General features: G+C 40.2%; 1 protein-coding gene across 2 annotated transcripts in view; it reads left to right on the top strand.

Annotated features, from left to right (window-relative positions):
• The window catches only part of CD96 (CD96 molecule), a 91,152-nt gene that overhangs the window by 50,618 nt on the left and 24,718 nt on the right, over nt 1-15,816 (top strand). For both annotated transcript variants that reach the window (XM_069472586.1, XM_069472587.1), the window contains exons 9-10: nt 13,197-13,262; nt 15,049-15,120. In XM_069472586.1, the coding sequence (XP_069328687.1) occupies nt 13,197-13,262; nt 15,049-15,120 (138 nt within the window). The remainder of the gene's footprint in view (nt 1-13,196; nt 13,263-15,048; nt 15,121-15,816) is intronic.

A 15,816-nucleotide genomic window follows, 5' to 3' on the forward strand; every position in this document is an offset into this window, starting at 1 on the left:
CACTGAGACACTGAGAGCTTAAATCATCATACACCCAGTAAATGATAGAGTTATTAATATTTATACCAAAGTCTTCTGACTCTAAATCTAGTTCTCACCCCATTAGATACCATTTTTTTCTCTGACTGGTCTAAACACTTCATAAGGATTGGGAGCATATTTGTTTTGCCTCCTAGCACATGCCTAGCACAGAGTAGGCAGTCAAAAAATATTAGCCGAATAACTGAAGGAATCAAGGAATTAATGAGAATAATGTTCTTTCACTATGTAAATGTCATTTAATAGACTCTATGATGTTAATAAAAGATAATAATTTGTTTCTGCCTTCAGAAAGGTAGCAGTCTACCTTCCTGAAGCAGTCTGGAAGAGATGACATACACACATGAAAGTAATAATTCAAAATAGTAATGTGAAAGGTGGCATACCTTATAGAATTAAAATGCCCAGGAAGAGGTATAGACCAGTAAGTGTTGAGCTTTGAGTTCAGAAAGTTCATGAGGTCAGAAAATGTTGCCTAAGAGAGATGAACTAACCTGATCTTTGAAGTGTGTATTGTATTTATTTGACACCGTGGCGAGCTTGTAAGAACACTTTAAACAGAGAAAATAAAGTGAGCAGTTGTGCATTAACAAGGATGTTCATGGGCACTTGAGAAAACATCATAGATAAGCTTGGGTCAAAGAGGTAGGACTCTGTATCAGAGAAGCAGGGATGTAGATTGGAAAATGAAGACTCAAGGGAGCCTTGACAACCACTGTAATTAATGTGTATACTTCAAGTGATATTTCATTTTCATGGGAGTGAATATTGTACATTTAGTGTACATATATTCCATCTCCTCCTCTTTTACAAAAATGGTAGCATACAATATTCATTGTTTTTTACTTATTTTTATTTAACAATAATATCTTGGCCAATCTTTCCATATCAGTACGTAAAGTGCATTCCTCTTTTATTTTAACAGCTGCATAGATCTGCTATAATTTATGTAACCAATACCATATTAATGGACACTTGTTTTTCTATTATAAAAATGCCATAGACAATTAAAAAAATAAAGAAAGCCTTAAGCCCCAGCTTAAGGACTCTAAATGTTATTTTTTAGGAAATGAATCAGGGACCCCATTAAATATTTTTTTTAGAATGAAAGTGATATAATTCATTCACCAAATATTTATCGAGCATCTGCTATGTATGAATACTCTTATAGATTCTGGAAATACAACAATGAACAAAACTGAAAGAAAAAAAAAAAAAAAGCCTTCACGGGATTTACATTCTACTAGTTAAAAGCAGATATAAATTTCTTCTATTTGAATTTTTATGGAGTTAATCTGCATACATTAAGCGCTTATGTGAGACCAAATTCTTACTTCTGTGCAGAAATTCAGAGCAAGAGAGAGCACAGTTGCCACCCTTAAGGAGCCCTTAATTTAATATAGGCCTAATATTAAAGAAGGAAAGAAAGCACAGCCAAGTAAATATATTTGTTGAAAAAGAGGGAAAAATGTTACCCAATCTACTGTCACACTAAGATGATATAGTTGGGAAGTTTCTGGAGAATCAAAAGACCATTTTAAAATAAGATCCCACTGCATTGGATTTGAAAACTGTTTTAGATCAGTACTTCTTAACCAAGGTGATTTTGCCCCCCAGAGGACATTTGGCAGTGTCTGGAGACATTTTTAGTGGTCGCAATGAGGGTGGGAGGGTGCTACTGGCACCTAGTGGGTAGCACCAGGAATGCTGCTAAACATAGTAAAACTGGGACAGAGCAGCCCTCTCAACAGAATTATCTGGTCCAAAATGCTGAGGTTGAAATACCCTGTTTTAGTTCAAGGCTGAGGTGTAATTAGAGTAGGTATCTCTTACTTTACAAAATCAAATCTGGACCTCTGTCAAGATGGTAACAATAGATTTTCTGCAGAACGATTTTCTGTCTGATTTTTGTATGTCAAAAAAAAAAAAAACATGTTAAATCAATGGCTGATTATATCTAAATAAAACTTATCTTCTTAGAATAATCTCTGAATTATTACTGAAAAATCCAAATTTTGTCTTAGCAAACTGGAGGGTAATTGTGAAATTACAGGATGATTCACTGCCTCAGAAGCTGGTAGCCTTCACTTTCGCATGGCCTTTTAAGCAAGCGAGCAAGATGGAGCATGTCATGGAAACCAACTTCAAAGGCTATGGTTTCATTCCAAATTCTACGATGTGATGAACTTCATAATTCAGTTATAATTATTAAGCTGCATATCTGGCTGCAAGCATCTATTTCTTATTTTTTTTCCCTCAATGAAAGGATGCTTTTTAAACAAATGTAGGAGGTCACGAAAGCAATATTCCTTAACTAGCAGAGGAGAACTTTATAACTCATAACAAGCTGCAAGAGTTACCCAGGGAAGCATGGCTCAATTCAACCAGAACCAATTTGTGTTTGCTAAATCCCAGCTGCATGCCCAGCGCTGTTCTAGGAAAAGACAGGAGGCTGACAAGGCAAGCAGCAAGATGAGACAAGCCCCCATGGAACAATCAGAGACACCTGACAAATCTAGGGCGGGGCTTCTGTTGCCCTGACAAGAGAGCCCTGTGCCTTTCAATTGACTGCTATGACCTGGCTACTAGTTATGTAGCCTGAGGGAATAGGCCTCAGAAATGCCAACCCCGGTTGTGGCAATCATCTAAGACATTTATTCATTCAACAAATAAATACTGAGTGCCAGGGATTTGGGAGGGTGGGGGTGGTGGTGGTGCCGGGATCCCGTGTCGAGCAAGACAGGCCGAGCTCTTGCTGCACGGAGCGTGCAATCCTGTGTGACCCACTTGCCTTGCCTCCCATTTACCGCCCACCAGGCCACAGTCCCTTTGGCCCTTCCTCCTATTTTTATGTCTGCACATGACCCTTAGGCATGATCATGTTAATTTTAATATTAAGCCCTTTCTAATAACTCAGCTAGTCCTAACAGTAGAACCTCTGGATCTGTCTACCTCTAAATACTTGGAGTAAAATACCAGGTCCAGTCTGACACTAACCCTTGGCCAGATCCCTCGGTGGACACAACTGATCCTCGGCCAGTGGGTGATCGGACATTGAGGAGCACAGTCGAAAGGAAGCAGCTGCCCAGGGGATGCAACAAAACTAGTGATTTATGAGTAAGCATGTCAGAAATGGGCAGGAGATCAACCTGGAAGACAATGATGAGATTTGGAGGAAGCAGAGCAGAAGAGGGAGGTCAGGATATTAGGTTCTAAAGTTAAGAGGGGGATCCCAGAGAGAGTCTGCAAGGCAGCGAGAAGACACTGGTGATTTGTTTGTGGCAGCAACTTCTGACCCTTTTGCTAGTCATGCCATGCCTGTCTTCAAGTGCCAGCAGGCCACCTCAGTTGCTGATCAGTAGTTTCTGCCTTTATCACATGTACCTGGGTACTGAAACATAAGAAATTCATTGAGTGCTGGGGACAGAGGAGTGGAATCAAGGAAGTCTGCACAGGGGATCTGGAAGGAAATTTTAACTCGGGTGGAAGAAACTCAGGAGATGGATCTTCAGATTATTGTCTTAAACAAACGAATGAAATAAAATGAGTGCAGGATGTGAGAAGACAAGCAGGAGGAGGGCTGCCATTGCTTGCTGTGGAGAGGGCTGCAAGGTTGACTAGGTGAGGTGGAACCAGATGAAGCGAGCTTCAATTAATGGGCTATGGATTGGGGCTGTTTTACCCACTTTGGCTTGTTTAACATGTGGGACAATGTGAGTAAAACAGAAGCTGTGGTATAGTAAGTGATAGCAGCAAGAGCAGCGAGCAAGAAGACAAATGATGTGCGATAGATTTAGAGTGATTTAGATTGATGATGGTCTGAACTAGGATGGGCACAGGGAGCAGTGGAGAGTACTGTGACAGAAAACTCACCGGGATTGTCTGCCTAAATATGGAATATAGTGAAAAGGTTTTTAGGCTATCATATAAGTGCCTTCCAATTTGTTTTCCTAACAATTACTTAATTTTTTTTTTACCAAATATCATGATTGTATTATAATACTAAGCAATAAATAATATTAATATTTACTGAGTGCCTCCAATGTGCCTGGACTGTCCTAAATTAGCAAGTCTATTATCTCATTTAACCCTCCCAACAACGCAATAGCTTAGGTACTATTATTATTGCACTTTACAGATGCAGGCACTGAAGTACAAAGAAGTTAAGTAACTTACCCACAGTCATGCAGAAAGTAGAAGAGCCGGGATGGAACCCAGACAGTCAGACTTCAGATCTGGAGTCCTACTGCCTCTGACAGTACATAGCTGGTGCTCAGGAAACGTCTTTAGACACTGAATAAATCCCTGCTAGTGTGAAGCTATTATAGCTCCTGTGGAAAGGTCACCCATGACAGCTATGCCTATATTAATCTCTCCCTTCTCTCGACCAGTGCTTTCCTGAGAAATGCAGCCTCCAAGAGTGAAACTAACATTTTCCCAGTAGGAAATAAATCAGAATAAAGGACTCTCATTCATTACCCCTCCTTCATCAACACTACTATTATAAAATTCTTATTGTAGGTATGAGTCTACAGAATCCATAAAATCTCCAATACTCTCCCTTGAATCCTAGGAAATTCTGTTCATTGTATCTTTTTCATCAGCTTTCATCTGGGGTACACGTTACAGATTGTTGAAAATTTTCTAATTTTGTTTCATACCTGTCACCCATAAGTCAAGGTTAGCCTTCTTGATGACTGGTTTACTTTGGATATTTGTTTATTCAGTTTTTCCCCTTTGGGTGAGGTTCCTCGGGGGGAAAGCTATCAGATGACCTATTTTTCAGTTTATTTCACAATTATTGAGTGTCTACAGGCTTGTCACATGATGCATGATGAGCCCTGTCCTGCTATCATCTTCCGCAAGGGAGTCTTGGAATCCTTTCTGGACCAGTTATCCCGCAATACACGTTCCTCTTACCAACTCAGTCAGCACGTGTCCCAAACAATCTGCTTCCCACGTGAAAACAGTTTTGTGCGGAGATGAGAATTCCCCACCGCATGTCTCCTTCATGCTGGGCTGAAGGTCATGTCCACCTTATCCTGACCGTGAGGATTGATGAGGCTGATTCGAATGTGTTTAGATGTGGGTGATGGCCTGTGTTCTCTTAAGTGCAACTCTCCAGTTAATGTCACTGCTGTTTCTAAAGGCTCTCTGTGCTGCAGGCGGATTGATGGAGAGCAATTACACGTTTGTCAAGGAGTCTAGGGAGATAAGTCTGAGTTTCTGCAACGCTGATGAATGCTGTGGTGATGGAGTGGAAGGCCAAGAGAAAATATTGCTATTTGAGAAAATAAGTTAAATTTTCAGGTACAGTTTTACACAGGAATAAGGCAAAGTATTTAGATAATTGAGTCTGATCAATCAAGCAGCAGTTCAAACTTACAAATAACTTTTACCTTTGTACTTGGTCGATTAAATAAGCTAGACTGGGTAAGTTAGCAAAAAAATTAATTTTTTTTTTTTGCTCTATTGAATAAGTTCTTCTGGGCCTCTGAAAGAAATTTCAGACAGATTACTTGACTTTTTTGGTGACTTTCATATAATTAATGTTGTCTGGTCCTTTTCAGCCACAAGAACAGACTTGTGTCAATAATTAAAAAGTCTTGTCAAATGTAATGTCAAAACTTCTAAAAGTTAATTCAGTCCAAAACTTCCTTCCTCTCCTCTCCCCGAAGCGTGGGGAGGCTGGTCTGTGTGAGGTGGGCGTGGGAAGGTGGGGGATGTCTGTGGTTCCCTGGCCTGGCTCCATCCTCCCCTCTATTCCTAGTTGCTGGCTTGGCCCCCCACTTTGGGGGACATGGGGCAGGGAGAAAAGGGAGCTGTAGGTAAGGAAAGCCCACAGGCTGCTGTAATCTGATTTAGGTGCCCCCTGGAGGAGGACAATAAAAATTGCCATCTTGACCTCATGGGCACTTTGGCAGATTTCTCAGAAATCCCTGCCTGTACTGTGGCTGCCCTATCCTTGGTGCAGGCCACACCTCTCTTCTGGTCTTCCGCTCACTTCCAACCTGCAGCCTCTCAACTTCTGGAGATCAGCTCCTCTAGTGGCTTCTTTGCTCCTCTCGGTATTCTTCCTAAGTAAAAGTCTTTTCACGGCATCCTATTTTGTCTGGGAAAATATGCACCTCTGCCTACTATTTGGGGGAAGGCTCCTCTTCTGCAGTGTGGCCCTGTCTTTATTCTCTGTTCAGAGCTGCTGATCAACCATGGACTCCTAATAGCCTCTTCAGCCTGAGTCAGGCACCTGTTCCCTTTGTGCTAAACTCTAGGGCAGACAGGCCAAGAGCTCTGAGTGGCTCTCTGGAAACCACGCTTCACTTGGGCTGAGGCGAGGAGTCGATTCTCTTCCCTTCCCCCATGGGGGCCAAATTCACAGGATCCGGATAACTCTCTCCAAAGAAATCCTCCCCCAGGCTGCTTCCACCCCTCCTACAGCTGTGAGGTCCATGGACAGAGCTGCCAGGCCACACCCCACACTATCTCATGTGCCCTTCACGGGTGGCAGGACCCTGCTTTCAAAGTGAGCCTCATCTTGCCTTGTAATATGGTTCGTAACCTTTGAGACCTCATCTGATTCCCCCTCCAGGAATTCCATTTGAAAATTCTGCTCTGCACTATCCATCAAAATGCAGAGTTAAAATAAATTCAGCGAAAATGAAGCAAACATGATGAGGTGATAGTTTACCCACTGAGATAATCCACAGAAAGCTGCAGTGCTTGGCAACAGTGTGATAGGCAGAAAATGAAACACGGAGTTCTAAAAGCATTGGCCAAAGAAGGCTCCCTAAAGAAAAAGACATCTTGAGGGCTGGGTGGCCTTACGACAGGAAGCTGAGAGGTCCTGATGGGAGCCAGGCAAAGGGAGGGACTCTCAGAGGCCTTCTGTTCCTGGTGGTTGTGTGCTAGGGGGGCCAAGAGTGGGCTCTTCCGGGCCCAGGCCCTGGCTGTGATGCCAAGTGCTGCAGCAAGGCTAGCCACACTTTATAAGCCAGCAGAATGGAATGAGTGTTGTCTTCAGTGTCAAACAGGCTTGCGTTCAGTTCTTGTCTCTGCCACCTACCAACTCTGTAGTCTGGGGCAAGGCATTTCACCTCTCTGACACTGTGTGCTTATCTTAAAAAGGGGAGGAATGTTATCTAGTTCATATGGATACTATTGAGTAGCAAATGTGAAAATGCATGAAGAGCAACTATTCAGCTAAGACCCACAAGGTCCCACCTGAGAAGGGATGCCTGAATCAAAAAGATACCCTGAGAAGCAAACATCAATCTCAAAATGAATCAAGATCTTTATTTGTATTTTTTAATTCCTTGAAGGGAGAAATAATGATCAAATCATTCTGTCTTTTTTTTTTTTAAGTTTCTGTTTTATCCTTTATGCCCTTCACTTATCCCACGTCGCAACCATTCATTCACCTGTCTCTTTCGTTTGGCACATAGTAGGTCCATACTAAATTGTCTTTAAAAGCTAAATAGTTTGGAAAATATTTCTGTATTTCCAAAAGTTAACTAGCCATGGGACCCCTAGCCTTTGCCTGCCTCCCTCTTCTCCAGCAGTTAGATGGTCAGTCCCTGGGAAGATGAGCAAGAGTATGGATTAAGAGATTTGGTTCTGCTAATTCAGAATTAGCTCTTCTAGAACGTGTTTCTGTCTCCTCCATTCAACTCTGCACTGACTGGTGCTGTCTTCTGACTTAATTGAATTTCTAGTGATAGTATAAAAGGGTGGTTTTTCATTTTAGTGAAAAACTTTTTTTTAAGAGTTAACGTAGAAATGGACTAAGAAGGTTTCAAAACTCCTCATCAAACCTCATGATCATTTCTGAATTATTATCAACAAGACATGTTGTATGAAGTAGAGTTTACTCCTAAGCTCCTTCTTCTTTCCTGGAAACAAGGGTCATTATAATGTATCTCTGGATACTTGCAAGATTTAATAACAATAAACAGTCACATTGAGGAAGGAATAAACAACCAGCAAACAAAGCAAGCAACTCTCTATTGCTGGCTTGGGGATATCACTTGCCTACATAGTATGCATAGCACAGAATCTACTATTGAATATTGAAGAGGTTTTGCTGTGTTGTGAAGTATAACTTAGCCTTGAAACAGAAAAAACACAAAGCAAGCTGTCTTATTCACATGCTGAAACACATGATCAATACGAATCTTTCAAAAACTTGTCTAAGAGGAATGCAAATGAAATTCTTTTAAAATGTCATACTTGGTATCAAGAGACAGTCAGACATGTTCTCTTATAGTTACAGAATCTCCAGGTCAGGTTCTAGGAAGGAGTTTCTTTTGAAAACAAAACTGAGAGATAAGCAGTGTTGCTGCACCAGCGTGCCACAGTTTGACCACTGTTCTCCTGCTGCTGCAGATGTCTTGGATGTGCAGAGACAGGCAGCCCCAGCCAGAACAAACACTCCTGCGGGTCTGCAAAGACCCAGCCCTAGAATGGACAGGTGCCAGATGTGACTATCACTAACTCACGGTGTGTGAGACCACACGCAGGGCCTTTGCACTGGCTATGCCCCTGCCTGAAAGCTCCCACTCCCCTCCCCTGGCCCTGTTAGCCCATTACATTCCTCAGGAAAGCCTTCCTGGGACTCCAGCTGGGCCATCCTCCCCATTCATGTGTTCTTGCATTTGGACTGGCATATGTGATTCTCTGGTTGAAGTTCAGCTTCTCTGTGAACTTAAACTGCAGGGAAGCAGTATTCCCAATGCCAAGCACAATGCCTGGAAGACAGAGGCTCCCAAATGTTGGTTGAACAAATAAAAGAATGTATGCAGGGAGTAGCAAGAGAGGATGATGTGCAGATTGTTAGAGGTCAGGTCATGGGCAGTGAAGAGGCCTTCACCTTGAACTATGTTGTAAAGTGGGAGGGAGGGGGTGGATTTAATTCATCTAGGAACTACATAGTTCTCTAAGTGGCTTCAACTCTGACTTCTATGTGATGAATAAGGCCCCATAGTAAAGGGATCAGTCTTTCAATAACCTGTGCAAGTTGATTCAGACCTTCAGGCAAACTCCTAAAAAAAATTCAGCTAAAAACCAATAAAACTGAAATAACCTCCTGTTCCCTGGGGGTAGAGTCTAGGCATCATTGATCCTTTTGTTCCCAGCCGTTGGCAGTACTCAGCCCTCAGTGAACTCCACAGTCCTGCCTGTGAGAAGGAGGGTAAAGCAACACAGATGTCTACCTGGGGGTAGAGACACAGTAACACAGGAATTAAGGCAGCATGAGTCATGTCCCTCCGGCAACATGGTCCTTGAACATGTTAGTTGGAATCGAATGAATGAATTCTTCCCCTGCAGTAAACCTTGAGAAAGAATTTATGTCGCATTATTTTCTGACCTCCAGACTAGAGCATTTAATCAATCATTTTAATATAAATGAAATTCCCAGTCAAGTTATACTGCATCAGGATTCTGATGATTCCTGCCAGAATTAAATCACACGGCCCCAGTCAGTGTCAGCACCCAGTGTGGAGACCCAACGGGCTAGGGGAAATGTCTGTTTGTTGAAGGCAAGAGATATTTTAAAAGATATATTTTTAAAAGAGATTTTAAAACTGCTGGCAGTTGCTTATTAGACTGAGATTTCTACACAATGGTAGTATGGCTTGCAAATAAATATGAAGTTCTCTAATGTTTGTTTCCTAGTTCTTTTCCATCATCATCATGACCATTGTTAGCATATCATGACTGTTAAAATCATTCCTTTACTTTTACTTACTAAGTCTCTGAGTAACTACTTTTGGATGTCAGTTCTCAAAGTGAGAGAGACGACAGGGGAGGGAGGAAGAAAGAACCATCTTTCTCTTTTAATTAGGAAGAGCACATCATAACTTTCAGTATCTCACAGTGTCCAAAGATGACCTGTGACTGGTTGTTTATTTTCCTCTAAGCATTTTTTACATTGTCTTGTCCCAGAAAGGATATGAGGTAACTTTAAAAATACACAACAACACAAAAATTTAAAAAGAATTAACTGAATAAATTGCTGCAGAGAGAAACAAAGGTAAAGCCAACTCAATGAGAGAAATAAAATTCAAATTCACTCTGTGATCAATAGGTTACTCAAAATGACAAACCAGTTGTCCAGAAGTGCAGCTGCCCTTAATGCAGAGACTGCCTGGGCCCTCCTCTAGAGGGCGTGGTGGAGCACAGCCCCAGCAACATTCTCACAGCAAGGGAACGATGGCTGATCCCTCCCCCAGCCCAAGTATTAGACTGTGATTGTCTAGTATGAGTTAGAATTGATAGCAGGAAACAGGCTCCCCGCACCAAAAAGAAAAGAGAGACAGGCTCCTTAAAGAAAAAGGACATCTGGTTATGGCTTGAAGGCTGGGTAGCCTTATGACAAGAAGCTGAAAGTTGACGGAGGGAGAGAGGCAGAGGCTGTAAGAGGCTTTCTGTTTCGGGCACTCTAGGCTTAGTCTACAAATGCATCGTATCATGTATTCTCTAGGCAGGAAGTCTTGTGCACTTTTTCTCTCAGTAGAGCCTTTGATGAATGGTGGGAGGCATTACAGGAGTTATAATTACTGCACAAGAATCTGGTACTGGTGGCTTAGTGGGGTGACAGAGGAGGAGAATTCTCACTGGTGACTCTGCCAGTGAGACGTTACTATTTCACCATAAAGCTACCGCTCCAGTCAACTGTTTGTCATTCTCTTCACCCCTGACAATTAGCCCCTGTCTGGTACAATCCTTTGGAATGTAGTACTTGGCTTGGGCGAGTCTGGGGAAGAAAAGGTTGGTTACCTTACATCAACCTCTTTCTAGAAAGACCAAGGGAAATGGGACAGCTGTGGAACCCATGGGGAGATTTAAGTGGCGTGTTGCTAGAACGTGCTCGTATTATCAACACCTGAACTAAACTCCAGATGACTTGTATTACAGCTTCTAAGATATACTTTTTAGCATTGGCCACATGCCAGACATTCTTTTAAGTACTTTATATGTAGGCTCTTTTAATCATGGAGCCATGGTATAGCATCTCATTGGAGTTCATTGGTAGCCTGCATTGCAGATATAATTATTGTTGATCATCTCTGGATGTGAACCACTTGTAGATGTGTAAACCACAATGCCAATTTATTTATTTGAGTTGATTACCTCTGTTCTCTATTTAAGGCGTGACTTTTCCCAGAATTGAGGTAACCCGGGAAGTTGGGATGCTATTCATTACTATTAATAGCTAAAGCTTGAGCATGAATGAACATACTGACTATCATACTGTAGGATATTGTTGAGGATATTTTACATATTATATACATTCTTTTTTTTTCTTTTTTATTTCAACATATTACGGGGGTACAAATGTTTAGATTATGTATATTGCCTTTGCCCCACCCGAGTCAGAGCTTCAAGTGTGTCCATCCCCCAAATGGTGCACACCACACCCATTAGGTGTGTATATACCCATCCCCTCCTCCCCGCTCCCATCTGCCCGACACCCGATAAATGTTAGTACTATATGTGCACATAAGTATTGATCAGTTAATACCAATTTGATGGTGAGTACGTGTTGTTCTTGTTTTTCCATTCTTATGATACTTCACTTAGTAGAATGGGCTCCAGCTCTATCCAGGATAATACAAGAGGTGCTAAATTGCCTTTGTTTTTTGTGGCTGAGTAGAACTCCATGGTATACATATACCCCATTTTATTAATCCACTCATGGATTGAATGGCACTTGAGTTGTTTCCACATCTTTGCAATTGTCAAACAGAAGAAAGAATCTCAGGGATTGAAAATATATACATTCTTTTTATAAAGATCTGGAGAAAAATTTCTTTTCAATTACAATAAAAAGAATAGCCGTTTCTCCTGAAAATTGACTGCTTTTATCTTATGATGTCCATCAATAACAGACCTATAATCTTTATTTCTTAGCATTTACTACTATAAAGTTCAGATCAAATGTGGGGCTTACATCTACTAAAAGTACAGGACATCAAGAATTGCACTTTGTGTACTATCCCCACTCTGGTTTCAACAGGACTCACCATATTCTTTCTAGCTACATTTTCCTTGTTCTTATTTTCCCTTTCTGTCCACTGCTTTTATCTTCTTGTATTACTTATTTCTGTGAGGCATCTTATTTTTTTGTTTGTTTGTTTGGTTTTTTGTTTGTTTGTTTTTGAGACAGAGTCTCACTCTATTGCCCGGGCTAGAGTGCTGTTGCGTCAGCCCAGCTCACAGCAACCTCAAACTCCTGGGCTCAAGCAATCCTTCTGCCTCAGCCTCCCGAGTAGCTGGGACTACAGGCATGTGCCACCAGGCCTGGATAATTTTTTCTATATATCTTTAGTTGCCTAGCTAATTTCTTTCTATTTTTAGTAGAGACGGGGTCTCATTCTTGCTCAGGCTGGTCTCGAACTCCTGACCTCAAATGATCCTCCTGCCTTGGTCTCCCAGAGTGCTAGGATTATAGGCGTGAGCCACTGCGCCTGTCCTGTAAGGCATCTTAAATACGTTTTGGAACAACAAATACACACAAATATATTATATAAAAATTTGTCTTTCCAAGAGACATAAACACGATTTCGCTAGAGTGTTTGGATATTTTTTTTCTTTAATCTACCTTGCTTCATCTCCAGAGATATTTTTCAAAGGAATATGAACTAGTCTTTCATTTTTGATGGTAGAGGGGAAGGAAGAGAATGGGAAATGATGGATTATGAAGACGAAGATGACTCTGCAAGCTAACCATTGAAGTAAACATGAAATCATATTTAGTGTGTAAAAATGTTACAAACTATTGTGAAAATTCACTATAAGGTAAGTTTCATGAGAGCAGATATCCTGTCTTCATTGTCTATTGCCATATCCCCAGCATGTAGAATAGAGTCTGGCACACAGTAGATATTAAAACAATTTATTTGGAAAATGTGAATATAATACATTTGGAGTTAGGAGAACTTGATTAATAGCAAAGAAATGATGTTAAATATCAGTTATGTAACCACAAGCATGTATCTTTTGGATTCAGTTTCAGCATTTATAAAATAAGGCTATTAGACTATGTATTCACTAAGATTCTTTCTAACGCTAATAATCCTTGCTCTTGTCAAATCTAGTGGCATAAACACGTGAATGTAAATATCTGTAACAATTTGGGAATTTTGTTTTCAAAATAGGGTATCCAGCTACATTTTCAAAGGCCCTTGTAGATATGAGTACACCAAGAAACACCACACCTCAAAGTAAGTACAAAAAGGCTTTCCTCCTATAATTCAAAGGAGACAACATGCACAGGTTTTACTACAGCTTCTATAATGTTGAGGTTTGGGCAAAGGTTATATTTTTCATTTGATGTTGATATTTTGGTTTTAAGTTACTCTGTAGTGACAATATATTTATATGACAATCCCTGTAATCTTAAAAATAAGGTTTGGTGATTTGTTATTATATTGTACCTTTCATTTGTAAAGGGATTTTAAGGCAACATTAAAGAAATCTTCCTAATACTCTCAGTGATCTTTGTTGACAAGAAGAGAAAAAGAAAGCAAATCAATGACAAGTTGGCATTAAACATAAACTACACTGCTTTTGCTTAATGTGCCAGCTAGTGTTCCTGCATAGGGAAGCATATTTTCAATTTCAGATTTCCCCAAAGTCACATAGATTAAAAATTCAGTGTATCAAAGCAAAGTTAAATTAGAGCTTTCTAAAAAAGTTGGATTCTGAAAATAATTTTGTCTTTCAGCAAGCAATTCCAATGTGACTACCCAAGACTTCAACTCCCGGGCCTCCAGTGGGACAGATGCCAAAAAACGTTGAGTATAACCATGGGTTCCTTGGAGTCCTCTGGGCTACATTTATTCATCCAACCCATATATTGAACAACATCTGTGTGCTTTGTTCATAATCATTCACAAGCATTAACAAAGCATTTATCACGTTTAAAGCATGGTCGTAGCTGCTGAGAATACATTTGTGAACAAAACAGATCTAAGTTCCAAATTCTGGTGAAGGGGAGACAGACAAGTGGTGATAAGTAAGATAAGTAATATGGAGGGAGCCAAGTGGTGGAGGGAGACAGAATCAAGGGCAGAGGTGGGTTACTATTTTAAATGGAGTGGTCTTGAAAGGTCTTACCAAGGGAGGTGATATTTGAGCAATGATATAATCAATGAAGCTGAAAGAGCAAGCTGTGAGTATATCTGGGGAAAGAGCAAACTACCCAAACTATGCATATCACCAATGAAAATGCAAAGAGGGAGCCCGATGTGAGGTACACAGATGGTTTTATTATTACTTTTAATCTGGCCCACTAACTGCAGAGTCTGAGGGCGCTGTTTTAGCAGGTATGGACGGGAGCTGAAAAGGAAATACACTGCCTCTTAGTGGCAGAAGACAAAGATCAGTGTAGTGGGGAAGTGGCAAGGAAGGTGGCTAGAGCGAAAAAGAAAGAGGCTGCTGGGCGCCACACAGGCATCCAGAACTCTGAACTGCTAGGCTCTTTGCCACAAAAAGTAAATGTAAGTGTCCTTTTGGAAAGCAATTCCAAAGTTGTACATTTAAAACCATAAGAAGTCTTTTATACCAACTGGCTCAGTCATCTCACTGCTGAGAAGCTATCCTTAGGAAATAAAGAGCAAAACAGAATGTGTATAATATCATTCTTTGTAGCATTATTTATTTTATCTCTTTGATAAACCTCAGGTTCCAGATTTGGACCTCAGATTTGGATTAATCATAATCTTTAATTCAAGACACGCTTTCATCAATAGTCAGTGAATGACCCTCTATAATTTAACATATTTCTTGTAATATATATCTTAATAATATAATAGATACTTGTGAACTCAAGTACCCAAAGAACTGAAAAGGCACTATTCAAAGGAGAAGCATAAAAAGAGATCCACAAATAAATTAAACTTAGGCGTCTGTGAAAGGCATAGCAGATTACTGTGAAAAGAAGGGGCTGTTCAGCAAATGGATCTATAAATAGTGATCGTTTATTCTGAAAATAATTTTGTCTTTCAGCAAGCAATTCCAATGTGACTACGCAAGGCTTCGACTACTCCTGGACCTCCGGTGGGACAGACACCAGAAAATGTTGAGTATAACAATGGGTCCCTGGGAGTCCTCTGGGCCCCGTTTATTCATCCAACCCATATATTGAAGAACACCTATGTGCTTTGTTCATAATCATTAACAAATATTCACAAAGCATCTATCATGTTTAAAAAGCATTGTTGTAGGTGCTGGGAATACATTTGTGAACAAAACGGATCTAAGTTCAGATCTGTTTTATAATCATAGAAAAAAGCATTAAAACGTACCCCTGCCTTGCACAATACACAAAAATAAACTCTATGCAGTGTAAGATATTTATGTCAAAAGAAAAACATTAAAATATGTAATAAAATAAAAGTGAATTTCTTTTTGCTTTGGAGTAGGGAAGAAGGGCTTCACCATAAGCCAAAAGAGGCTTATGGTACTAACCATAAAAAAGATTTAAAAATTAGAATAAAATTAAGAAACCTGTGTTTGTCAAATGATATCTTAAAGAAAGTATTACTAAAACAAAAAGTAAGCTATAATCTGGGTGAAGACATTTGCTATACACATAATTTTTAAAAGGATCAAGAATATATAATTGAAAAAATTTTATATCAAGAATATATAAAAAATGCCTACAAATCAATAACAAAAAAGACAAAAAAAATAGAAAATGAACAAAAAGGGCACATCACAATATATGAAACACAAGTATCTGGAAACATCTAAAGAAATGCTCAGTTTCTCTAG

The sequence above is a fragment of the Eulemur rufifrons genome, chromosome 7, assembly GCF_041146395.1.
Source record: "Eulemur rufifrons isolate Redbay chromosome 7, OSU_ERuf_1, whole genome shotgun sequence".
Classification (NCBI taxonomy): Eukaryota; Metazoa; Chordata; class Mammalia; order Primates; family Lemuridae; genus Eulemur; species Eulemur rufifrons.